General features: G+C 32.1%; 1 protein-coding gene across 1 annotated transcript in view; it reads left to right on the forward strand.

The window, feature by feature from the left end:
* Positions 1 to 26,520, forward strand: part of LOC129972472 (vesicular glutamate transporter 1-like) — a 165,350-nt gene that overhangs the window by 101,109 nt on the left and 37,721 nt on the right. Inside the window, exons 3-5 of the mRNA XM_056086617.1 lie at positions 5,974 to 6,220; positions 19,377 to 19,495; positions 24,817 to 24,931. Of these exons, the coding sequence (XP_055942592.1) occupies positions 5,974 to 6,220; positions 19,377 to 19,495; positions 24,817 to 24,931 (481 nt within the window). The remainder of the gene's footprint in view (positions 1 to 5,973; positions 6,221 to 19,376; positions 19,496 to 24,816; positions 24,932 to 26,520) is intronic.

The following is a 26,520-nucleotide window of genomic DNA, read 5'->3' on the forward strand; positions in this document are numbered from 1 at the left end:
TATTGAGATTCAAATCTGGTGTTATTCAAACAAATAAGATGCTTCCTCGTTGAATGTTTTTTTTTCTTTCTAATCCAATAGTTTTGATGTTATTAGAATATAATGTATAATTTTCGATTTTTCAGAATTCTTCTCTTTTAAGAAATTTTCTATTTACTCGTTTTATTTTCATAAAGATTGCACTTTATAATTAATTTTCTATTTATTTCCGGATATGCCTGAACTCCAAAATGTTTTAAAGTTTCGTGTTCACGATGAAGATTTTAATGTACATAATTATAAGTTCATAAATTAATTTTAACTATAATTTGATTACATAGCAATAGAACCCTCTAATAGTAAGTTAAAAAATAATCAATTTAAAAATACTTTAATAGTCCAGTTATAAATAAAAAACTAAAAATTAAAATGTTAAAAAAAAAAATAAAAACCTTTAAAACATCTTTATTAGTGTGATACATGTAAGGATATTTTAAAATTTAATTTAATCCTAATTAATTTCCTAACTTTTTGTCCTAATTCGGCCAATGTCAAAGTCATTCTAAAGTGTTTTCTTGTTTCCTGATCCCATTCCACTTCTTCTGATTAATTAATTCAACTGAAGCTTTGTAAAAATGATGCGCCATCAGTTCCACGTGTCGAGTGAAAATGATCCCTCCGTTGTCCTTGTCAAAGGTCAACACGTGTATTGAATCGACACGTGGCGGAAATCTCCTGTTCTATAAGACGAGGGAAAATTTATTTCTCTCTCTTCCCCACTTCTGCTCTTGTCTCGTCCTGTGGCGGACGTCTTTTGTCCGCACTTTCTTGTAAATATATTATGCCTTCCCGAAATGGATTAAAACGAATTTAAAAATGCAAAATGTCTCTTCTATGTCTTCGAACCTCCCTTCTGCTTTTAAGAATTATATGCTTACATATATATATATATATATATATATATATATATATATACTAAATTCTGGATGTCAAATCAAAATTGCAGAAGCTTGATATATTGAGGGAATAGCATAAAAAATGAGACAATACCATATAAAGAAAAAACGCAGTGAATATCAAAATAAATCATTTCTTAACATGCATGCGAATTAAATTCCTGTTTTCTCTGAGAGTTTCTAAAAACACCTTAAACACAATTAAATGAATCTCTAATGACATTCATAGTTTACTGCGATAGTAAAAACTTGTTTTTAAATAAAACTTTTGAATTTCCAATTGTGATTTAATCATCCCGCTTACAATTGAGGTTGCGAATGATTGCTGTAGTTCTATAAAACTGGCATCAGTGCAAAGCTAATGTTTTTAACTTTAAAATGGTATAAAAATAACTTCTGTGCAGTAATATGCTTCGAAGTTATTCAAGGAAAATTTAAATATCAATTAATTTTTATTGAAAAATTCATTTTAACTTTTGAAAAATCCTTTCTCTTTGAGCAATTGCTAATCAACAAGAAATTCATGCCAAATTTGGTACCTCTGAATACGGTAATCTCCCAGTAAGCAATTTGCAAATAGTACCCAGCTTATAAATATTTATCATATTAAAAAATTACTGTCATATACATTTGACGTTAATACGAAACATGTTATGTAAAAATCAATAATTGCAAGTGTTTGTATCAATATGCATAGCACGCATATTCGACAGCATATTCATAAATGGATGTACTAAATCTTCATAATAAAACAGTTCCGAGCGGCCTGGAAATACCAATTCGACCAGCATGCTCTCCTCCCGTAATTAACTAAACAAGTTCAATGCCCATGAAACTGGATGTTGCCTCCCACTGCGTTTAATGAGCGCATCTTGGAAGGTTGATTAACATTGCATGGAGCTACCAGGGGCGAGTGGCATTGATTTAATAATAAGTTGAGTTTCATTACATAGAATAACTCTCGTGTCAATTATTTGTTATTGCAGGGTTGCGAGTGGTTCATTTTAAGTCAATTGGTTAACATGGAAAAATGCATTGACTAAGGCAGAGTAATCTTTATTTCAATTAATTAACCAGTTGGTGTGGTCTCCCTAAAACCTTCTCGCATATTCTCTAATAAAGATGAATTTGCATTTCAGACGCGGTTTAACACAACTGATCAACCAAAATTTGACAGAACTATAATTTGCGGTACCTAAATCACACGACAAATGTAATATATTTAAGTCATTGCGTGTTTGAGTTATCGCGATTGGATGCTTCGAAAAGAGGGCGATAGACGATCAACTTCTTGTTCGATTTGGCTCAAAATTTGGCAGGTCTCTACAATTTAGTTGTTAAAGCTGTGCAGTGAATTTTATTTATATAACTCTCTTCGTTTCGGAGTTATAATTTTAATTTATATTCAAGCTACCAAATTTCTGAGGTATCATTTTCTACAGTTAACCCGGATGCTAAAGCAAGGCGGGGAGGAGAATCTTTGTGGTTACTTTTCTAGCATAACTTTAATGTCATATGAAGTGATTCCACAATTTGAACGAAATTTTGATTTTAAAAAATTATTTTTGAAATAACCAAACGTAATTGTCTTCCCAAAACTTTCTCGCATGGTCTCAAATAATAGCGTTATCGCAAAAAATGCTATTCATTGCATGGTATTGGAGTATAATAGTTGCGAAATCTTAACTTTTGACGTGAATTAAGCCTTTTTGCAGTATCTATCGTGCCATCCTTGGCGAGTTTTTTTTGGAGATTACTTAATCCGATTACCTGGTATTCCGATTACTTAACAGTATCCAAAAATCGAATTCGTGATTTCGACATTTTTTTTCCAATCGTTTGAAACAAAAATTGGGAACAAAACTGCATTTGTAGTCACAAAATTTGCAATCATAGCAAATTTGGTATATTTATTTCGTTGCATTTTTGAGTAATCATGTTTACGTTCTTCTAAAAGCACAGATCGACAGATGGTAATTTCTCTGTTGTATTTGAACCAAGGTTTGATAAATATTTACAATATGGAGTTTAAATCTATGTAATGAATTGTATCTATCTAACTTTTCTAATTTTGCAATTATCATGTTAAATTGTATTCTATTAGCCGGACAGACAGACTTCTTAATGGATATTGTTCAAAATTTGATAGAAATCTACAAATTTGTTTTTAGGACCATTTACCTAACTTCAACCGACCAGCTTAAAACGTTTTTGAGTTATTTTAGTCACAGATAGACGGACATTTTGCGAAATTGTATTCCTCTAACACAGGGAGATCTGAAACCTAAAGATTTGTCAAAATCTTGAGTTCGAACTTTTTTGACAATTACAATACGTTCTCTATACTTCGTACGTATACGAGAAAATAAAAATGCAATACCTTATTTTATCTCATATGAAATAATTAAATTTCTCATTAAAGCTAATCGATAAGAATAGAATAGACGGCAGAGAAGGATGGCAAATAATATTGTTTATATGTTGGCCTTCTTTCTGTAAATAAAGTGATGTAAAAATCAGCAGAGATAGAATGCAACGACTCATGCAGGTTTATCAATTACTAAATGCGACTGAAATTCTTAACGTATTGCTCGAAAATTCTTTTTTAAAACATCCTCACATATTCCTTAAAAATTTCACTTATTTCTTCTTCTAATATAATAAAATTAATTTGACCCAACAACTACAGAAAGAAGTCAATAAGAAATTTATTTCTTAATTTTATATGTACTGAAAAAGTGCGCAAGCCTAAGTAATAATAATAATACCAATGTTGGGCTCATACGCCTAGAGCAGGGATGGCGAACCAGTGGTACGTGTGCCGTCGATGGCAAACTACACAATATTTTGTGCACGCCGCCGACCAAAACGGTTTGCATTTTATTATTGCCAAAACGGCTTGCATGTGACTTCATTTGATAAACTGAATTTGTCCCAATTCGATTGGTTGGAAATCGGAGAATTTGAAATGCAACTGGTTGATTTCCAGTCTAGTTCAATGCGGATTCAAAAAGTTATTGAAAACAGGAAAGAGTTGGAATTGATTGAAACAGAAAAATTAACTAGAAACATAAATAAGAATGCCAGTAACAAAATTTTGGAAACATGAAATTCGATTCAAACATTTAACTGTTTGAAGAAGCTGGCTCAATCTATTTTAAGCATATTTTCATCTATGCCTGCGAGTCATTTTCAGAGAGGAATAACGTTAAAGACTCACTTAGAAACCGTTTGGCAGATGACTCCAATTCAGCGTACATTCTGAACATCTTGCAATCCTAATATAAATTGCCATATAATCTGCAACAACAGGAGTCACATTAATTTGAATATTTTAATTAACTACTTTAATTTGAATTACACGTATAACTAAAACCTTTACTACTATACAAAATCTATTTTTTCGTAGTAAGTAAAGAGTTTTGAGTTGTTAGTATTTAGTTTTATTATCTTCCCAAAAATCGTAAACCAAAATTATTTGACGGCACGTCTATGCCTCATTGGACATTTCTTTTGAAAAAATGGCACGTTGATCCATAAAGGATCGCCACCCCTGGCCTAGAGGATCACTTGCGAAATCAGAATTACATGTTTTCCATTACACAAACTTTCAATCACGGAATGTCCATCATTCAATACTTGTTACGTATACTTCAATTTCTCTGTATACACCGCATGCATTTGTGGCATGATACATGCATTTCTGCATTCATTTGATACATGCATTTGATACATAATTATTTTTTAATTTATTTTGTTTTATATGTAAAACCAAGTCGGATGTGATGTCTTTAAGATTAAAGGCTCGTACTTCTTATATTTTGTTCTATTCACTGGAAACTGGACAAGAACACTTTTTCTCTCTAACTGACGAATAAAGTACAAATACAAATTCCGCCTTTTTACTTTCTCATATGCGAAGTATAAGGATTTGACGAATTTCCCCATTGTAGATCTCCCCGAGTTCGAAAAAAAAAACAATATTTTTGCAATGATATCTATTTCTCTATGACAAAATGACAAAAAAACAATTTGAGCTAGATGAATGAAATTTGGTATACAACCTCCCCAACAAATTCCTATTAAATTTTGAGCAAATATCATTCAGAAGTCCGTCTTTCCGAATATAAGTTAATGCAGTACTACAAAACAAAGAGAGATAGATGAATAAAATTCGGTACACATATTTAATATCTATAGGGTAGGTTCCAAATTTTGAGCCAAATCCAATAAGGGATTGACCGTCAGTCGGTCTATGATTTCAGACACATGCAAAAGTGATAACTCAAAATCGAGGTGATTTAAATATATCAAATTTGGTATGCGATTTTGTGACTACAGAAGTAGTTCTGTCACATTTTGGTTTCAAATGGTTGGCGAAAACGCGTCTACAACACAAATTCTATTTTCGGATGCTATTAACTGCCTTCCAGGAATTAATCGCCAGAATATTCGCCAAGGATCACACGATAGTTTCAGTAACTACTGTAAGCCAATCCGTATAGGGTGTTAACTGGGATAACATATATATTAGAAAATATGCGAGGAAGCTATAGGAGGAACATTCCAACTGTTATATTATTGGATTCGATTAATGTAGATCTAAATATGAAGCGTAAGATTCGTATTATATCATCCACACTTCATTCTACTATTTATGGTTTAAACGTGAATCAACAGAGAAGAATGGCAGCTGCCCAAACTTCAATCATGACTATCCCAAATTGGAAATTTCTGATTATTACTGTTTTTCACCGATTAAATTTATTGCAAACTTGAAATAGATAAGACAATACGTCCCAAAATTTATTTTCTTATGTCAAATCATAGTAATTATTAAAGTTTTCCTCCTAGGAATCTATGTAAGGTGCCAATACATTGTAATTACACTGGACGTGCATTTGTATAAATCTCCAATGACATTAATACAAAAATAAGTGGATTATGCGTTTACTAACTTCACAATTTCCATTACCACACGTTATTCACTAGCACATTAGATAATTTCACTTTGAAGTTACTGATTTCTTTTTTGCAGAAAGTTCACGAAGCAGGATGACCAGAAAGGTTTCATGGATCAGGACGAGTTGGCTGAGCCTATCGAGTTGCCCAAGCACAAGCAAAGCAAAGCCTTTATGGAACCCAACTGTCCCTGTTGCAAGAACATGTCGAAGCGTTTCACGATCGCCCTGCTCTCTTCCATTGGATTCCTCATCAGCTTCGGCATCAGATGCAACCTGGGAGTCGCCATCGTCGAAATGGTGTCCAACAGGACGAACAACAGGGTAGGTGCAACCCCAATCTTTCTCGCATACTCCCTGACAAAGATGTTATTTCAGAGAGTGGTACTGGCGTACAATAATATGAAGTATTAACATTTGCAGTGAATTTAGCATTTTTACTGAATCGATCGTGTGATCCTTGGAGAGTCTTTTGGCTATTAATGCCTGACATGCTGTTAATACTACCCCAAAATCGAATTTGCGTCTTAGACACAGTTTCCCCCAACTGATTTAAACAAAAATTTAACACAGAATTGCACTTGTATTCACAAAATCCCTTGTCAAATTAGATATATTTTTAAGTCATTGCATTTTGTAATTAATGAGTTAACATGTTTTTGAAAGTACAAACCAACAAAAGTTCAACCCCTTGTTGAATTTGGCTCAAACTTTGATAAGCATCTACCATATAGATTTTAAACCTGCGTACCGAATTTTATCCATCTAGCTCTCTTCGTTTTATAATTATCGTTTTAGCTTTTTTTCGAACAGCTTGACAGATTTCTTTTGAATAGATTTTGCTCAAAATTTGATAGGAATCTACACATTTGGTGTAAATACCAAATTCCTTTTGTCTCGCTCAAAACATTTTTTGACTTATTTTTGTAACAGACAAACAGATAGACGGACTGACAGATAGATTTTTGTGACAGACAAACAGATTGCCAAAATGTTCGAATTCGAGAAGGTCTGGAATGTAGAGATTCGTCAGAACCTCTAATTCGAATTTTTTGAGAATAGTTATGCCTTCTCTATATTTTGTATTCAAGAAAATAAAAACGGTGTGTCTTAAGATCACAGTAGAAGAAAACTACCTTAAATTTCGTCTTTATTTATTTATTTGCCATTGATTGGAAAAAACAAATCCTCTACTTGCATCAAAAAATCACTATTTCAATTAATTTAAAATGCTGAAAACAATGCATAAAATGCGTAATATTGCAAAAATCAAACTTCCACAGAAATAAAAGTTAAATTTAATAAAATGTTCATTATAATATCCTAACAATATTGCTTAATGCATTATCAAGTACTAGCTATTTATTTCCAAAAGATATCGAACAAGAAGTCTCCATTTTCTGAATATAACTCTTTAATCCTTATTATTTCCTATCAATCTTTCTAATTATTCCTGAATCCAGTTTAAAAAATAAACTCACCCAAATCTTAACTGATCGAATTCAAGAAAAGACGAGAAGCAGTTGGGGCAGGAATAAAAATTCAGACACAATCCAGACCTCTTCCATGCGAATCATTCTCACTTATGAAAGTTTCGATCTTGTCTTTTTTTCCCTCCCGAACATCTCCCCCTACTTTTCTCTCTCACATCAACAACAATCATCTATTTTCATCAGAGCTTGTTTTCCCCTTTACAAAACCTTGGGCTTCCCTGTCCTTAAAACTTCCCCATCCCTAATCCTCTTTATCCCTAATGCACTTTAGATTATCGCCTATTCCAAGAAATAAATGCATTAACTCTGGAAAGGGAGGGAGAAATCTCCCTGTTTTTCTGCCCTCGAGACGTCCAGAATTGCACTATTGCTTTAACTCTGACTGATCTGTTGATTTGTCTTCTACTGAGGGCAGGCCTTAAAAGCATTCGATTTCTCTGCCCTTCTTCCGTTTAGAGTTATTTATAGAACAAATCTACGTGAAAAAACATTTAGACCTATTTTCGTTTTACTTCGGAGGTGAAGCTTTTTATTTGAAAAAGTATATAAATAGAAAGTAAAAACTTAAAATATGCCTTTTCAGAACGCTATTAGAAGGGTTTAAAAAATATTTTTTTTAATCTACTGAAAAGCAGAAAATGATTTTTTTTAATCAAAACTATGAGGTTAAAAATAAATCCTAAAATCGTTCGCCTGATAGATATGCTCTTAGTTTAAGTTTCAATCATATTTATATAATTATTTTTTTAGTATTATGTGTTTCACACTTTTACGGTTTTCATTAGAATCCATATTTTTGATTAAAACCTTTTTCTACTTTTCACCACATAATAATAGTTTTTCTAAAAACTTTATATATATTTATACCTACTTTTAGCCTTTAATTCCTTAATAATATTATTATAAAACCTTGTGGTCATTTTTTGTCAGTAATTCTACCACATCATCCTTACATATGTGCTCGAAATTTAATTAAAATTAATCGCTTAATTAATTTTAAAAATTGTAAATATTATTACATTGTCTTCGATAACATTAAAGTATTCAAAATTCAGTGGAAAAATCAATACCCACAAATACAAAATAAATCAGATTAAATAAAAGCGTAGAAAGTTTGTCATAACTTGAGAAGAGTGAAGAAAAACTTGCGTAATGTTATTTGGTTTAGTTGAATTAACTTCATTTTAAATACAGCGGGAATCTTGAGTTAGTTTTTAGAAATGTGAAACAAACGTTGAAAATTTAGGATTTGGAAGAAGTGAAATGATTCTTCATAAATGCATGGCAATGCATTTTTGGAATCCATTGCACATTTTTGCAGAAGTAAAAGCATGCAATGGAAATTGTCTTATTCTTCAATATGTATTTTTATTTCTTAAAACCGTTTATATTTTTTATGTTTAAAAATGTATGTACGTACTTATATTTCTCATATATTACATGAATCGACTGTATTCTTTTACTGTTATTATTATAAATACAGACTTTCTTTGCTTTATCTTTCTGACACTTTCCTTGCCTGCTTTGAAATTTAAAGAAATTTAACAATGGAAATTCAATAACTAAAAAATAGTGTCTATTTATTACGTAATAAATGCTTAGAGGATTTGATATTTTTTACCACACTTCCATGAGATATGTTCCTCCCTAAATATAAATTTTGGTGTAAGTTTTTAATTTTACGAATTGAAAACATATATATAAAGTAATCTAACTTTGTATAAATTGAACATGGATTTTACTCCCACTTAAAGTTTTAAAAAACTAAATATATCATTCAAAAAAAATTGAAACTTTTTTGCAAAAGACACCGTTTAAAAATCATGTAAAATCAAAAATTTTAGGATGTGTTCTGTTTTCAGCGTTTGATATTTTATTTAAATTATTCCTAAAAAAACAGCATATTTTATCCAATTGAAAAACAAATCAAATATTTATGATGTTGCATTATTCGATCTATATTATTTAAAAATGGATTTTTATAGCATTTTTTATTTTTTTACTTATTTATGACATTACGCCAGATTGTACAATTTATACAGAATTGAGCTATTTTACGTATATATAATTGCGATGTTTAAAATGAATGCACTTCCTTTCAAATTCGCTTTTGGAAAAAAAATTTGTCTTGTGCAAGTATGGTTTTAAAAACTATCAAATTTATTCGTTATAATATAAATAATATATTTTCATTACCTTTGAGATATTTCTTCGTTGTTTAATGCCAGATAACGTCTTAAAACATTCGACATTTGTAGAAGCAAACAGAATTGTATGGAATAAACTAATCATACATTTGCATAATTACACAAATTTCAAAGACATGCGCATAACTGGAATAAATATTTTTTATTTTTTAACAAAACATTAACTTCTGACTTCATTTTCGAGGACATTATTTCAAACTAAAGTTATATGAATAGATTTTCGCTTTTTGTTTATTTCAAAGACGAAGACATTCTCTCGTTGAGTCTTGCGCCGACAGTGTTCTTTTATCAGTGTTCAGCGTCTCCGTCTTGTCGAAATATCTGTAGACTTCCCGTCGAGGCCGTCAGACAAGACGTCTGATCAATAAATCTCTCCGCATCTGAGCAAAGTCTCAATTTCTGCAGCGTGGTTCCGACTAGTCTCCGCCAGAGCAGCGCAAGCGAAATACACATCAAAAGAGCGTCTCATTCTTCGGACATTTGCTTCACAAAAATTAAGAGCAAGAAAATGAATTTTGTGGATTGCTGCTTAAATCACTAATGCCGTTAGATTTTTCATTTGTATGCTTTAGCCTGTAGCGATTCTTTTTAATATTGAAAAAAGATGACTAGTCCTTTTTTTTTTTTTTTTTGTCCTTGAAAAAAAGGACTTCTTATTTTCAAATGCAAATGTGAAATATAAAATGGGAAGTTTTATTTTATGCTTCATGTATGTCGCACAAATATCGCTCTTATATTTTTATCTTCTAATGGCAACAGTCAAATGCAAACAAACCACTCTGCGAACATTTCAAATTACAGTATACTCCCGAGTATCCGGTCTAATGTGGTGGAAGGATAGATCGGATAACAAAAAAAAAAAAAAAAAAAAAAAAAAACGAATAGGCCGGAGTTCTATGAACTCATTTGTTTGCTTACCAGTGCCAGAGGACAGAGTTTTTATACTAAAATTCACCGTTATAATAGGTATTTTATCATTTGTTAATGAGTATGTAGCGGATTGGTATGAGCGAGGATAGAACCTGGGACCTTGTGGTTCGCAGCCGAATAACAAGACCACAAGGCAAAAGTAATACTCATGTCTCGTAGCTGTTAGCTGGCTTATAAGGTTTTTACCACAGTACTCCCCTTCCAGTGAGTCGGAGGTGAGACAAATGATATGGCTGTTGAGTGGTGATGTATTAGCTGTTGAGTCTAATGCGCCTGTACCCATGTGAGTATTTAAGTAGCGCCAAGCATTATGGCGAGCGTGAGTGGTTGCTGTTGCTGTTGCGCTAAGTGAGTCTGACGACTTTGGGTTGTTGTGGTTAGATGGCGCCACAACAGCTGTACGAAGGTTGAAGGTTCATCGTCCGAGGTCACCAATGTAGCGGATTGAATTGAGCGAGGATAGAACCTGGGACCTTGTGGTTCACAGCCGAGTAACAAGACCGCAAGACAAAAGTAATACTCATGTCTCGTAGCTGTTAGCTGGCTTATAACGTTTTCACCACAAGTACTAAGACCACCATTTATCTCAAGCCAGGTAGAATGTGAGGGTGGTCACGGCCTGGTGAATCATAAAAGCAATTGCTGGTAACGTGTGAAGTTAAAATAGAAGGCTCTGTACGGGTAGTTTATATATGTTTATAAATTACACTGCACATTCCAAGAATTTATTAAAGAAAAAGTAAGTTAAAAGATATAAACTGTTCACATTTTAACATAAATTCTGCAATCTCCAACTTAATTGTAGGAAACATTCTTAAGAAATTTTACTTAAACTGATTTTATTTTTCACTGATAAGTGATTACACAAATATAATCAGGAACAGTGACAGCAATTGAAGTCTATTACACACTGACGAAATAATGAACAACGAGCAGAACGCTGCTCTTTTCCTGTCACATGTTTTCTGTTACCTGTTTGTATTTTGCACACGATGAGTAAGAGGATCGCTTCAGACGACAGCTTCCAATGCCTTGGCACTGTTGCCAATGCAAAGCCTTACCTACCTCATTTAATTACGATAAAAGAAAACTGAGCCGGACCGGATACTCGAAAGTGTACTATAATTCCTTGAACGGTGTAATATCTACAATAAATTCAGTACTCCGTTACTGAAGTTGAAAAGTATTATTACGAAGGCTCTGGATGATACTCATCAAAAACTCTGTTCACTTAAAGAGAAAAAGATGTCAAAGAAATCAAGAAAAGTTGGGAAAAAAAGTTTAATCGGGCATGGAAATAGGGTTATGTTAGCTACTTCCAGATGGGTTATCGCCTGTCTTACTTATAGCAATTGATGATGACATCTTTCTAAAGCTCTTATCTCACAAACATGGTTTTTGTATCATCTCTTAAAAACTCAAAATATTATTTTTTTATTGATATCAGTTTCATTTCAGTACTATGTTTCCTTAATTTTTAATAATTTTTAATGCAATATACAATTTGTTACACTTTTTAATATTATGAAATTCAAACTTATCCATCAAATAATTCATTCAGTTGAATTCAGTCTCATACTTTTGCCAGTGTTAAAATTAAGATTTAAAAAAATGCTCTCTTTGAACATAGAAAGGATTTTCATTCCCTCATTTATTTCGTATATGCGTTTAATTGGCATGCGTTATAATTTGTTTTTACTTCTTCAATTAAATTAATGTTTTTCAGTCTAAACAAATGAAGAAGTAAAATTTTAAAAATAAATATTCCACTTTAATATTTAAAAATCTGATTGAGCAAGCTAGTCACTAAAAAGCGGCTAATATCATTTATTTTCACATAGAATTTTCGTATTCACATACATAAAGATAGCCAAACAGTCTATCGGTAAACGAATTGTGTTCAAAATTAAATATACATCTATAATTTTGATATAAAGATTATATACCAAAATGCATTCGCCTAGTTTGCTTCATTTTTTTAATTCACGAATTTAATTTTCGCTTTATGATATTTCAATTAAGATGATAGAAAAAAATTCGTGACGTATCACACTAAATCTCTCTCAAAACGACAGATATGACATTCTGAATGGAATGGCCATCTCGAAACCACCTGAATCAAAACATTTTTTATGAATGTTATACTACACAACTGTACAGTTTTAAGCTAGATTTGAAATATGTTTTAACAAAAAAATTTAAGTGAATGAAAGCTTATTCTGTAAGTAATTTGGAAATTTCAAACAAACAAATCATGAGACTCTGCATGTTTTTAATGTATAGAAAGAGTTTCTATAACTTAACTGCTTAGAGTTTTAGTCTCCAGAATCTTGATATATTAAAATGTTAATATTTTCAGTTTGGAAAACATTCTGCAAATTACTTTGCACACACATTGTAATGCGCTATAAGTAAGAATATTGAACTTAAAGCTATCATATTTGGCTTTAGTTATAAAAGGGGCTCTGTAAGGATATTTTAAGATGATGATGTAAGGATAAGGATAAAGGGTTTAAAAATTTTGGTTTCTCACTCAAAATTATTTGATCAACTCACTTTAATTAACTTAAAATAAATCAAATTTTCGCATTTTTACGAAACTATTTCGGAACATATTATCTCGCAAAAACAATAGCCGCGATGCTTTAGAGGTAAGGTCTCGTCTTCAGGACTAGAGGATTCCATGTTCGAGACCTGATTTCATCGAAAAAAACTTCATAAAAGAGAGTCTGATGCTCTTTAAATCCATCGTTCCGCTAACTTGATGAGGAAGTTTGAAGGGGAAGAAAGCCAGCACAGGTGCCGCCCTCGTCATCTCACTACTTTTCAAAATGACGAGGTCCACCCTAAAATAGCCCTAGTGTTGCTTTAAAACGGGACGTTAATGTAACTAAAACAAAAAAAACTCACAAAAACCTTTTTATATCACTTTAAAACATTAGTTTTTCAATGATATCAATGTCACTTAACAAGTTTTTCAAAGATTTGAAGCACAATTTGTACCAATGCTTTTTATTGTTGTAATAAACTCCAAATCAAACCTTCATTTTCTGTTGCCATAATTAATTCTGTAAATTCTATAATCGTTTGTAACAAAATTTTTATTTTCGCTTCTATTAACATGATGGTTCTTTAAGATTGGTATTCTTTCTGTAATTTTAATTGTTAAAATATATAATTTGCATACTAAATTCCAAAAAAAGTGTTTTTGGATTCGTAAAGACTTAGACCGTGAGATTTATCCAGTTCTCGACTTGTAATTTTTTTAAGTGCTTAATATTCCGTTTGAATATGAGAAAGTAAACAATATTTAATATACATGAAACATAATACTTATTCACCCAATTGATACAAGTAATTACAAAAAGTTTTGAAGAAAATTCAAAAAAAAAAAAAAAATACGCATTAGAACACAATATGAAATACCAAACGACACTCACATAAAATATTTTTTTTAAAGAAAAGCTCATAAGGATCCTCTTCAAAAGTATATACCATTCCACAATAATGCGAACGTGACTCTATGCCAGCACATTCCTTTAAGCACCATTTCTTGGGAAAGTAACTTCTTACGTCATATAAAAAGTTACAAATCAAGAAAAAAATCTGAGAAAGTAAGAAACGTCTCAACTCCAGCTAAAATCTTTCGCTTCATTCCTATTTCTATTCCAGGCAAAGTGGAGAAAGGAAACAATATGATCATTCTTCCCAGCGTCTCCAGTTTTGAGTCCGGTTTTTTCTTCCTTTTTCTAGTTTTCTTCCTTCTTTTTATTTTCCTTTTATCCAAAAAAAAAAGCTGAAAAATAAATAGAAGAAACCTAAAGAGGAAAGTTCTCGTACTGGAATAAACAATTCTTGAAAACTATGGGTTATTTTTAAACACTTCATGTACGTGATATTTGTCTTTTAGTAACTTTCTCTTTAAGGAATGTTTCTGCTGTTGTTTCCTTTTAGGATACTGTTTCAAGGAGTTAAACCAAACAACTGTAAATTCAGCAATTTGTACGAAAAATCATGCAGCGTCCATGCGTTCAGCAGTAAAGCATTTCGAATATTTTCTTTATCACAAGACAGTGTAATTCGTTTTCGTTTTTCTCGGAGAATTTAAAAACTTCAATACTATCAAAAGACTGACTATCAAATTGTAGCATGCCATTCAAAGAAAGCGTTGATGACTGGAATAAAAGATGGCAATGATAAAATAACCTACTCCATGAAACAGTCTGAAAACGTTTTTGATGGAGGATACTACTTTGATAATTCACATAAAATTTCATTATATTTAAATTAGCATCAAAATTTTAGTTAAAATTTTCGTTTTATCAATTTCAGTAATCAATTAATTGTCTTCAATCCTTTTATCAATCAGAAATTTGTGAACTGTGCTTCGAGACTCTTTATTTATTTATTTTTTTGAGCAAAAAACAAATTCTTTTTGAAATTTAAATTTTCGAGAATCGTTACTAATGCTGCATTTTCTTATTTTTTCCATAAAAATTAAACAAGAAAATGAATCAATCAGTAATAATATTTGAAAGAAAATTTAATACAAAAGTTTCTTTTGCAAGTTTAATGAGTAAATTTGCCAAATTGATTGTCTTAAAAACTATTTCTTTCAGCAATGAATATTAAAGAATATTCAAGATGATCATGAGAAAATTTCCTGATAATATCTTCCTACACAATTACTTACATAATCGTAATTGAAAACAGCAGATCCTTGACTATCCGGCTGAATTATAAATTATTATTAGTTTTAATAAAATGATGAATGATTTGTGTTGCCTAGATTTGCTAACAAGCGTTTGCTACTATCTTTCACATGCCGTGTGCTCTATCATTTGCATCTTAGACTGACACTCTCTGATTTACCTTCTTTCTGAACCCCCGGGGGGGCAACTCGAAAAGAGGATGAGATGCTTCTGGTATGGTGGTTGGATCTCGCCACCCTGGAGAGTACACAAAAAAGTGAGGGATTTGGCTCCTCCCATCGATGAAGGGACATGCTTCCTTCAGGAAGGGTTGTACCGTGGCCGGTGATAGCCTTTAGGACTCAACCACAGTCCCCGCCAGTGTTGCTGTTGCGGCGGTCCTGTCATTCAGTTTTCTTTATCCGTGTGCCTCGGGGGGGGCACCTCGAAACGAGGATGAGATGCTTCCGGCATGGTGGTTGGATCTCGCCACCCTGGAGGGTACACTAATAGGTGGGGGATCTGGCTCCTCCCATCGATGACGGGACGTACTTCCTTCGGGGAGGGTTGTACCGTGGCCGGTGACGGCCCTTAGGACTCAAACACAGTTCCCGCCAATTGCTGTTGCGGCGGTCCGGTCATTCAGTTTTATGGTTTAAATCCGTGTGCCTTAGGGCGGGTCGGAGAGTTAGATGGTTGACTTATCCGTGTGCCTTCGGGTGGGTCGGAGAGTCAGTGATATGACAAACCCTCTTCCTGCGTAATTTTTTAAAATCGCTATTTAGAAAAATAAGTTCAAATTATTTCAAACAATTGTGAAACTGATACTATATATTACACTATAGTAATATGATATAATAAAAATCTGTAATCGTAAAAATATACACTCTAAACTGCGAAAAACGCGGGATGCAATAGAAAATGGACTGACTGCCAATCCGCGGAAATCGCGGGATAAGCAGATGAAGGGTTATCAGTGAGGATTAGCATGAGCTTATATAATATTTGGAAGATTTAATCCTACATTTTATGCTAAAGTTTCCTTTATTTCCAAAATTTAAATGCTTATTCTGTATTATGTATTTCTATATTCTGTATTTAACTTCAGAAAATATTGAAAGTACCAGCGCCATCTATCAGAGTAACAAAAGGGATTCGATTTCTTATTTAGTTTTTATAGAGAGAGAGAAGACAATGATCGGTTAGAGAAAAAGGGATTGGTACGGATTCAAAATGATGGCTTTTAAATTGTATTTAATAAAATATCAATATTTAACCTTTTAAAATTAATGTTTTGTGCAATGTGTAAAAGTAATAAAATTATGATTTTCACTAAAAATGTTTTGACTATTCATTGCGTAGTTTGCTCATACGAAAGGGGTATTTCTAATGATATGAATAAGGTAGGCAGTGAGAATTGATAAAACTCCGGCCTATCCTGCTTTTCTATCTGTCATCCATTTTGCTTTGCCATCACATCATTGAGAATCTATAGTAGTTTACAATTTTCTAAAGAAGAAGACAAAGAAGTGAAACATTGTTTTAACTTTTCCTAATTAGCAATGCAAATGCCCTATAAATAGAATTTTTCCCTCTCAATATGGCCTAATAAAACCACTGCACCACTAAACTATGGAGAATTTTAACCCTGTTTACAATTAATCGATCTCTTATCTATTTATCTGTAAATAATTTTACTTCATATTTTTTATCACTGCAAGGGATCTTTCAAAGATATGACAAGATGGGCAATACTTTGCTTTTTCTGCATTAAAATCTCAGTTTTAAAAGTTTACTTTGGTATTTAACCTATCCGTTATCTAAATACAGGGGGAGTTTTTTTAATCTGACACTATTCAGAGCCCTTTGTAGCTCCATCTAACAAACGAACAGCACCGAAATCGGCATGGAAATGAATGATGACATGGGAAACAGGATTCCGGGGATTTTTTTTTTTTTCAAAATTTTCTCTAGGGACAGTTATGGCTCTTTTGTATCTTACCGAACCGAGAATTAAAATAAAACAGGGATATCAAGGCAAAATGCAAATTTATGCTTCCGTATGCGACAACAGCACCAGTTATTTTAGTTACAAAAGCGTGTAGAGAGCTCCAAAAAATATTAACAACTCAATTGAATATGCAACTCACATTACCAGAAAGCGCATTACTGGTCAATCTGTATTATCATAATCAGTGCAATGCAAGCTAAACGTTCACTGTAATTTTGTATGTGCGATTATTTTTTCTTTTTTACTTATCACGTACGAAATATGGAGAAAGTATTGTTATCGTTAAAAAGAACCTCAAATTCGGGATTTGGATAAATTTACATATTTTAGACCTCTCTAAGATTAGAAAACACACTTTTAGGATTATGTTTGTCCGTCTGTCTCTGACAAAGATAATTGAAAAACGTTTTGGAAGAAACGGATGGAAGAAATTTAGTATGCGGTCTTTACACGAAATTTGTAGATTTCTATCCATTTTTGAGCGAAACATATTCAAAGAAATTCTGTCCGTCCTGCTATTCGTACATAAGTTAACTTGATAACTATAAAACGAAGAGAGCTAGAGAAATAAAAATCGATATAAAGATTTAACATCTATAGTGTGGACACCTATCAGATTTTAACCCTCTCTATGGCCGTGGGAAGTATGCTTCCCACCAAATTTATCAATCTTTGTAAGAAATTATGTAGGTTGGCATAAGTTCTGACAAATTTTTTTAGTAAGTCAGAAACTTAGATGCTTCAGTTCTTTATCTCATACAAAATGATGTGTCTTGATTTGCTACTTAATTATTAATTAACCAAATTAATTCATTAATCAAATTAAATTTATCTAATAAGCCAAATGAATCCCTTTTCTTATTCTAATTTTAAGCCTAAAAATATTTTAGCATAATATGACTAGAAAAAAATGGCCCTTTAAAGGGTTAAGTATACTCCAACTAGTTTAACATCTGTTCTTTCTGAAACATGTCAACACGATAACTCAAAAACACAATGACTTAAATCTATCAAATTTTGTATGTGATTTTGTGACTACAAGTGTAGTTCTATGTCAACTTTTTGTTTTAATCGGTTGGAGAAAACGTAAACTCGATTTTCGGATACTACTGGCCGCATGCCAGAGATTAATCTCCAAAAAACTCGCCAATGATTAGTATTACATTAGATTCAGTAAAAAAGCTAAATTCATGACAAAGGTTATTATTTCGTAATTATTGTACGTCATTGTAATGTTAAGCTTCAGTAATACAGAAAATGTAGTATAATTTCTTTCTGGGCTTGGAGGATAACACCTTTATTGGTGTATGCGAAAATGTTCTTTTGTGGGGGGGAGGGGTCCACTCCCGCTGTTTTTTAAATACCTTTTTACATTGTACAGCACTATATATATATGCAAGCTTATTTTAGTTGAATAGAATGCAGGTTCTAAGACATAGAAGACGCTTTGCATTTTTAATTCTCTTTAATAATCATTCTAAGAAAGAAATTTATTTACAAGCAGGCGCGGACAAGGCATGTCCACAATAGCGTGAAACAAAAGCAGAAGTAAGAAAATGGAACGAAACAAATGATCACTAGTCTTATATAACATGAGATTTCCGGCCACGTGGTGATTGAATTCATGTGTTGACCTTTGACAAGGGCAATGGAGAGATCATTTTCACTTGATACGTAGAATTGGTTGCGCAGTAATTTTTACACAGCTTCATACATGGAATGGTATCAGGAAACAAGAGAACACTTTAGAATGTCCCCGACATGAACCGAATGAGGCAAAAGTTTTAGAAATTTAATTTAGATTAAATTAGATATTAAAATATCATTACATATATATATATATACTCCTATCAGCGATTTTTGGAACTTTTTTTTAAGGAATCGTACTTTCCCTGTTATTATCAGTCATCGTGCAGAGTTTGGAACCATTTCGGTGACTCAAAATATTGTCAATTTTAAATGAAAATTACGAAGTATGCTTTAAAATTTCACTTAATGTTTTCAACAAAGTATTTATGTATAGAGTCTTTTAAAAATGCGATTCGATAGCATCTGTCACTATTTTGCAAAAAATAGTAACAGATAAATTGAATCTACATATGATGACTCTACTAAGAATAATAATTCAAAGAATTCTTTTCTTTCTAGACTCCGGAATTCGACTGGAAGCCTGAAACAATCGGGATTATCGATTCTTCGTTCTTCTGGGGTTATCTGGTCACACAAATTCCTGGTGGATTCTTAGCGGCGAAGTACCCAGCTAACAGGTGGGTTCGTGGATATTTTATTTATATATTTATTTACAGACCATTTTATTCGTAGCATGCTTGCTTCAAATCATTTCTAAGCTAAGTGCAATAATTCAAACAAACACAGAGCTCTTTTATTTAACTTGATACTTTTCATATTTGTAAATATAGAAATTAAAAAGATGAAAAACAAAATAAAATAAATGCCTGTAATTTCCCTTCTCTCACTTCTTTCCCTTCTTCTACTAGAATTCCAAAATTTTGTATAGTCGTTTCTTATATGACTCGATATTTCAATTTGTTTTAAAAACAACATTTACTTGCAGGCATTCATTGTCAAATAATAGACTGATTTTAATTTCAAATGAGTAACATCACCTGCCAGGGAATGCAATTTTGATTTTTAAGATACGATAATGTTTCTGATGATAACTAAATAAAGAAATATATTGAACCTTAGATGCAGAAAATAATAAAAAGTTTTAACACATATTTCTTGGTATTCATAAAAATAGAAAATTTTCTATCAAAATTTTGTAAGACATCAACTTAAGAGACTTTTAAACATAATATATTAAAGAAATTTAGCTACTTAAGAAAGTATATTACTAAACATTCTTTAAAAAATTAAAAATCTACTAAGCTCTGGTTAAAATTCCATTTTGCTTATATTAATATTATTTTCTCCTCATATATTTATCTTTGAACGTAATTAATAGAACACTTTTAATTGTATTCGAACCTAAGAAGAATATATTTTATTTATTAAAAGGAGAGTGAAAACCTCAGCCTTATTCACAAATGGATCATTCATCTCAAAGGAGTTTGGAACTGGTGGGAGGGAAATATTCCTTTCTCTATAACACTTTAACAATTAAAAATCGAAGAATGAGCATTCAAACAGACGAATTATTGCCACATCATAAAACATCAAACGATAAAAAGATATAAAATAATCAACAGACGAATTGTCTCCCGTCATTTTCTGCTGGAAGTTTTCAATAACTGCAATTACGTTGAAGTTATGCCCCGAATAAGGATCTTTAACCCTTAACCTCAACTGCTTTTGCAAATGCCACTGTGACATATCCATGTAATATTTTTGTAATCACAATTATATTAAATTGTAAAAAGCTGGCAACAGCTTATAGTTGAGTCGCACGTGCCATCATTCTTGATTAATGTATGTATTTTTCATGGAAGAAAATGTTTAATATTTTTATAATGAACTGTTGCATTCAATTTGAACTGTAGTATTCAGTAACAAGACAGCCACCTCGTAGTAAACTCTTATCCGTTGCATTCTCGTTCATTTTCTTTCATCCTCATAGATTCAGTTCTTATTAAATTAATTGCAAATGCTGTGGATTGAAATGGCTTTTTCTTATATTTCTGGTTAAATGGAATCTAAATTAGACATTTGGGCTTAGATAATGGGAATTTTTAAAAATTACTTTGATATCTGATGTTTGGATTCATCTTAAAGATAAATCAAGCATAAATTCTAGATCGATATTATTTTATAATATATAATATATTCTTACTTCAAAATAACATTATTGTCATATATGGTTAAGTCTGTATTTCCATTTAGTTCAGATTCTCACTTTTTTCCAAATGCTTTTTAAATTTGGTTTAAAAGTCTCGTTTCCGGAATCAAATTTGAAACCCAATTCCACAATAAGCCTGTGTATACTGGCAAGGCGCATTTGAAATATGGTATTGCAACGCCATTGCTTTATATCTCTTTGGTCGCAACTGTGAAGGTGTTGGTTCGATTATTGAAGGTGTTTCCGAATTTGAAATCAATACCCATTGTAAATGCATTTAAAGATAACGAGGGAATTATTAGAGTTAAAACTAAAATAACTGAAAGAAAAGATTATCTAAATTTTATTCCCCATTTTGATGCTTAGTAAATGCATTTTAACCACAAAATTAATTGAGTATTATCATCTAAAACACTGCAACGCTGACGTTCAGAATCTTATGTCTATACTCCTTGAGAAATTCTGGATAATGAAAACGCGAAAAAAGGTTAGGAAAGTTGATTGCAGAAGCAAGTTCTGTCGTCGATATAACTCAAAATCTCCCATGAGTGATCCGGTGAGGCTGATTGCAGATCGTGTTGAAGATGCTAACGCGTTCGATGTTGCGGGGATTGATTTGGCTGGATTTCTTTTTACTAGAGATGGAGGTAAAGTGTGGATAGTACTGTACACATGTGCTATTTATCGTGCGGTTCATCTATCTCTGAACTGATCCGATCCATTCAACGAGTTTATTTACTTGAAGTACCATTTGTAAATTATGACGAAATTGTAAAATTCGATGGCATTGCGACATCTAGTAATAATAAAGATAATGAAATATTGAATAGTAATGAAATCATAAAAAAATGAAGTCACTAGATCAGGTAGACTAGTTAAGATACCTGAAAGACTTGGATTGTTCAATGAGGTTGTACATTCTTTTGAGTGATAGCAATGCACTCAAAAGGGTGGGAAAATGTTGCGACGCCATTGCATTATTCCTCTTTGATTGCAACTGTGACATCACAACCCTTACGACGTAAGAGAAGTTGAAGGGATGTGATGAGACGATCTGATTGGTCTGTCATTGTATAATATCCGATTAAAAAGTCGCTTCTGCGTAGTTCTGTTTGTGTGGTGCTCTTGTGTTGATGTCTGTCTCTATGCTTTGTGGTAATACAGTTATTTTAATTTGTAAGAAATGAGCATATCTAATTCCAATAACGGGGCATAAGATAATTGCAGAACCTGTAGGTTACAGTTGTAACATATGGCGTTAAGACTGAGACCTCCATCTTTGGTAGGCCGAGACAGTTAGGGTTGCCAGTTTCACTACAACAGTTATTTAGTAACATTTTGCAAAAATAATAACCTTTATCCTCATTTGAGCGGATTTTTCCCACTTGCATATCTATAGTGTATTCTTTTTGATTTTCAAAAATAGTTTCCATATTTATTCGAGCAACTGTATCTAGAAGCAAACTTTAAAATATGAAAATTCTTAATTTTCATTCTATAACTTTTACAAAATTTTAAGTATTATACAATCCATTAAAATAAAGATACACTAGTAAGCAATACAACAGAATTAATGGGTTTATTTAAAGGTTCTCCCTTCTCTGAGAAATATAGTGGTTTCTTCGCATTAGAAATGAGTCTGTGGAATAATAAATTTGTTCAAAAAGAAGCTTATGCATTTTGTTTCCGATTAAAATCGATACAGTGCACGCTTCGAAGATGAGACTCGTAAGCCTCCACTATCTTCTTTTCAATCTTTTCTGGATATTTCGCTTGCAAATTGCTCTCTATAAGTTTCTATCTTAAGAAAGCTGAGCTAAAATACAGACCTCGAGCGACTTGTTTTATGGAAATAACTAGAAGAGAGATTGGTAAAATAGGAAAGAAAAGAAAAGACTAATGCATGTTTTGTGAAAGTTGAAACAGTGAAAGGAAAAAGTAATCAGATGGCCTTTTTGAAAGAAATTTTGAAAAAAAGAATGCTTGCAATCTCGATAAATCGATGAAAACTTTTGAGCCAGTGCTTTCTTTCTTTCTTTTTTTTTTTTTAAGCTTTATTGTTCATAAAGTTTGATTGCCATCGTTGTCCTAGATTTTAGACTATCTTTAAATCTTCATATTTATAGAACCGATTTTCTAATTTTGCAAAATTCAATTTTCCTTTTAAGATTGAATTTTGAGATTTTTTTTTTCATTTACCATAATGGATGACTGAAGTTACCTTGAGTTATGTCTGTTTTAATAATAATAATAAGAAGAAGAAGATCGTAAAAAATTACGCAGCATCAGAAATAAATAAGCTTCAAAGGGCCATTTAAAAATATTTTTTTGATTGGGATTAATCAAAAAAAATTTATTCATCAAATTTAACTGATATAATTAATTAGATTTCTTAAATTTAATTTTTATTTAAAAAATTGAGACATTTTATTATGATTTGAAATAGCATGAAAATAAATTTTCTATAATGTTATTACATCGAAAGATTTGATAAGAACATGGTGAAATCAGCGTAATTGCATATAAAACCAGATAAATTTGGTGAAAAATATGCTTACCACGGCCTTAGAAAGGGTTAAAAAAAGACTTTTAAAAAATTCGGATAAGCATTAAAAAAAATCTTCATTTTTCCATTGCTACTAACTAGAAATTATATTTGTGTATGTCTTTGTGTGCGCATGCGCTATCGAGAGTGAATGAGTGAGCAATCCTTAGTAAAAAAGGCGCTTTTATACCCGTTCAATAGATTTAAAAGTTATAAGCACGGAGATGTGAGAAGTTTTCTATAACTTTTAATGTTTTATAGTATAACTAAATAATGACACACAATTAACTTTGGTGAGCACACTTCCTCCCTTTTTTTATATAATTAAGTATAATTTCGAAAATCTGTTGATGTTTTGTAAATAGAAAAAAAATGTGCTTAATGAAGAAAAGTCTTTAATAATGTCCTTAATGTCTCATAACTTGTCCATCCAAATTCATGCTGGGATATGATTAATTTTTTTTTTTTTTTTAGTTTTTTAGTTTTATCGCTTTTTTTTTAAAAAAAAATTTTATTATGTCTTGTTTCTAGTTTTTAAATTGGAATTAAATTTTGCTATTTCCTGATTTCTTTGATTTTAATGCATAAAAATTGGGCTCCTTATGCCACACTTAATTGACATTTCGTCATATTTTGAATCAATACCCAGCTTTTGGCTCCCATCGCCACCATTTTTTTTTTTTTCATTCATCGTATGTAACTTTCCCAGAGTTGCTGGGTAAACTTTACCATCCAAACATTTTTAAATGCTGCACACTTTTTATCATATATTTAACTTAAACTATCTCCATTTTTCAATTTTTATTTTAAAACAAAAATGTCATATTTCGTTTTCATTTGTATCTTAGCTGTTTTATATTAGTTTATACATAAACATACTTGATTTTATACAAAATTTCAAACATTAACAATTCACTAATGGCCAAAAGTATGACCAAAAATGGCCCTTGTGCCAAAACCCCAAATCAATCAACCAACCATAAAAATTGAGAGGGAAAGCAAATGAAATTTGGAAAAACCTGCACTTATTCAGCAAACCTGAGAGAGACATAGAGGCAAAAACGAAAATCAATCAGCCTTGCCTATAGCCCGAGAAATGTCTTAGTTTTTATTAAAATCCGAATGTGAATGCACAGACAAATTATACTTAATGAATAATAAAGCTGTAAAATATATTATAAATAGTTAAAACCGAGCCAAAACTATCTTTAAGCCATACATAATGAAATCATTTCTGCTTGCAGAGTGTTCGGCACAGCCATCGCCGTTTCTGCTTTCCTCAACATGTTGCTCCCGGGAGCTGCCAAAGTACATCCAGTCGTCGTCATCCTGGTCCGGATACTGCAAGGATTAGTGGAGGTGAGTGTAGCGCTCAGATTATTCACAAATAATAAAGAGCAATAAAGAGCAAATTATCTGTCATGTAGTTAATAGACAAATATATGAAAACAGACGGAGGGATCTAACCAAAACTTTCTCCCATATTCTGAAATAAAGATGCTATCCAAATAAATGCCTTGCATGGCACTGATGTGAAATAATTAAGAAATATAAAACTTTGGTACGAATTTTGTATTTCAGCTGAAGCTGGGATGCGATCCTTGGCGAGTTTTTTGGCGATTAATTCTGGGCATACGGTTAATAGTAATGTATCTGAAAATCGGATTTGTGCTTTAGACATGTTTCACCCAACCGATTCAAAGAATATTTGGTACAGAGATACACTTCTTCTTTTTTCGTCACAGAATATCCCCGAACTTGGAATCTCTAGGATTCCCTGTCGGTTGAAAGGATATATGTGAGAGTATTTATTAAGAAAAAAAAATTTTTTTTTAGTTTACATATACAATACACAGAAAAAGTAACTATTTAGAATATTATAATGATGAAGGAGGTGTTCGGTGGGGAGTATGAGTAGATGAAATCTATTGAAGTTAATATATTCTGGAGAAGAGCTTGGTTGAGAAATGAAACGAAAATTTATCCTGGGCTTGGGTCTGGAGAAATCAATTCCTCGTTCTCTTGTAGGAACAGCACAAGATTTCTGATTTTGACCTTGGACATCGTGTTTCTCATAACGTTGGTCCACCAGATATTTTCTAGGTTGTGGGTGGGTTTTCTGAGATGAAAAGATGTGGTGAGAGGGTAGCTAGTGGCATAATGAAGGGGATCGCCTACTTCGCCGCAGCCACATTGATCTGATCCTTTAATGTTGAATCTCTTGAAATATGAAGGGAAAGGGCCATGGCCAGTTGTACAGAGATACACTTGATTTGAAATTTGATATATTTTAAATTATCGCGTTTACATGCTTCTGAAAGTAAACATCGGCAGGTATTCTACCCCTTGTTGGATTTGGCTCAAAATTTCCTAGGCGTCTACGAATAAATGTTGAATCTGTGTAGCTAATTTTATGCATTTCGTTCTTTTCGTTTAGCAGTTACCATGTTAATTTTTATTCGAGCAGCCGGAGAAGTAAACTTCTTCTGAGTAGAATTTGCATAAAATTTGATAAAAATCTACAAATTTGGTATAAAAAAAAAACCGTATACCAAATTTCATCCGTCAAGCTAGAAGCGTTTCTGCGTTATTGTTAGACAGAAGGGTGGACAGACATTTTCCAGAGATGTGTTTTTCGAATTCAGGAAAGTCTAAAACGTGGAGATTCCTAAAAATCTCGAATTCGAAGTTTTCGACGACACAGGAGACAACATTACCTCTATACTTCATGTACCAAAAAGTAACCAGCGGAAATGGTCTCTCCAAAACTTTATCGCAAACTCTCTAATAAACTTGTAGCGTCAGAGAATGCATTACATGGAAATGGCGTACAATAGTTAAGAAGTATCAACTTATGGCGAGAATTTAGCATTTCTCCTCGGCGAGTTATTTGGCGATGAATGATGCCTGGCATGCTTAATAGAATCCAAACGCAAAATTTATGTTTC

This window comes from Argiope bruennichi, chromosome 6 (genome assembly GCF_947563725.1).
Source record: "Argiope bruennichi chromosome 6, qqArgBrue1.1, whole genome shotgun sequence".
Lineage (NCBI taxonomy): Eukaryota > Metazoa > Arthropoda > Arachnida > Araneae > Araneidae > Argiope > Argiope bruennichi.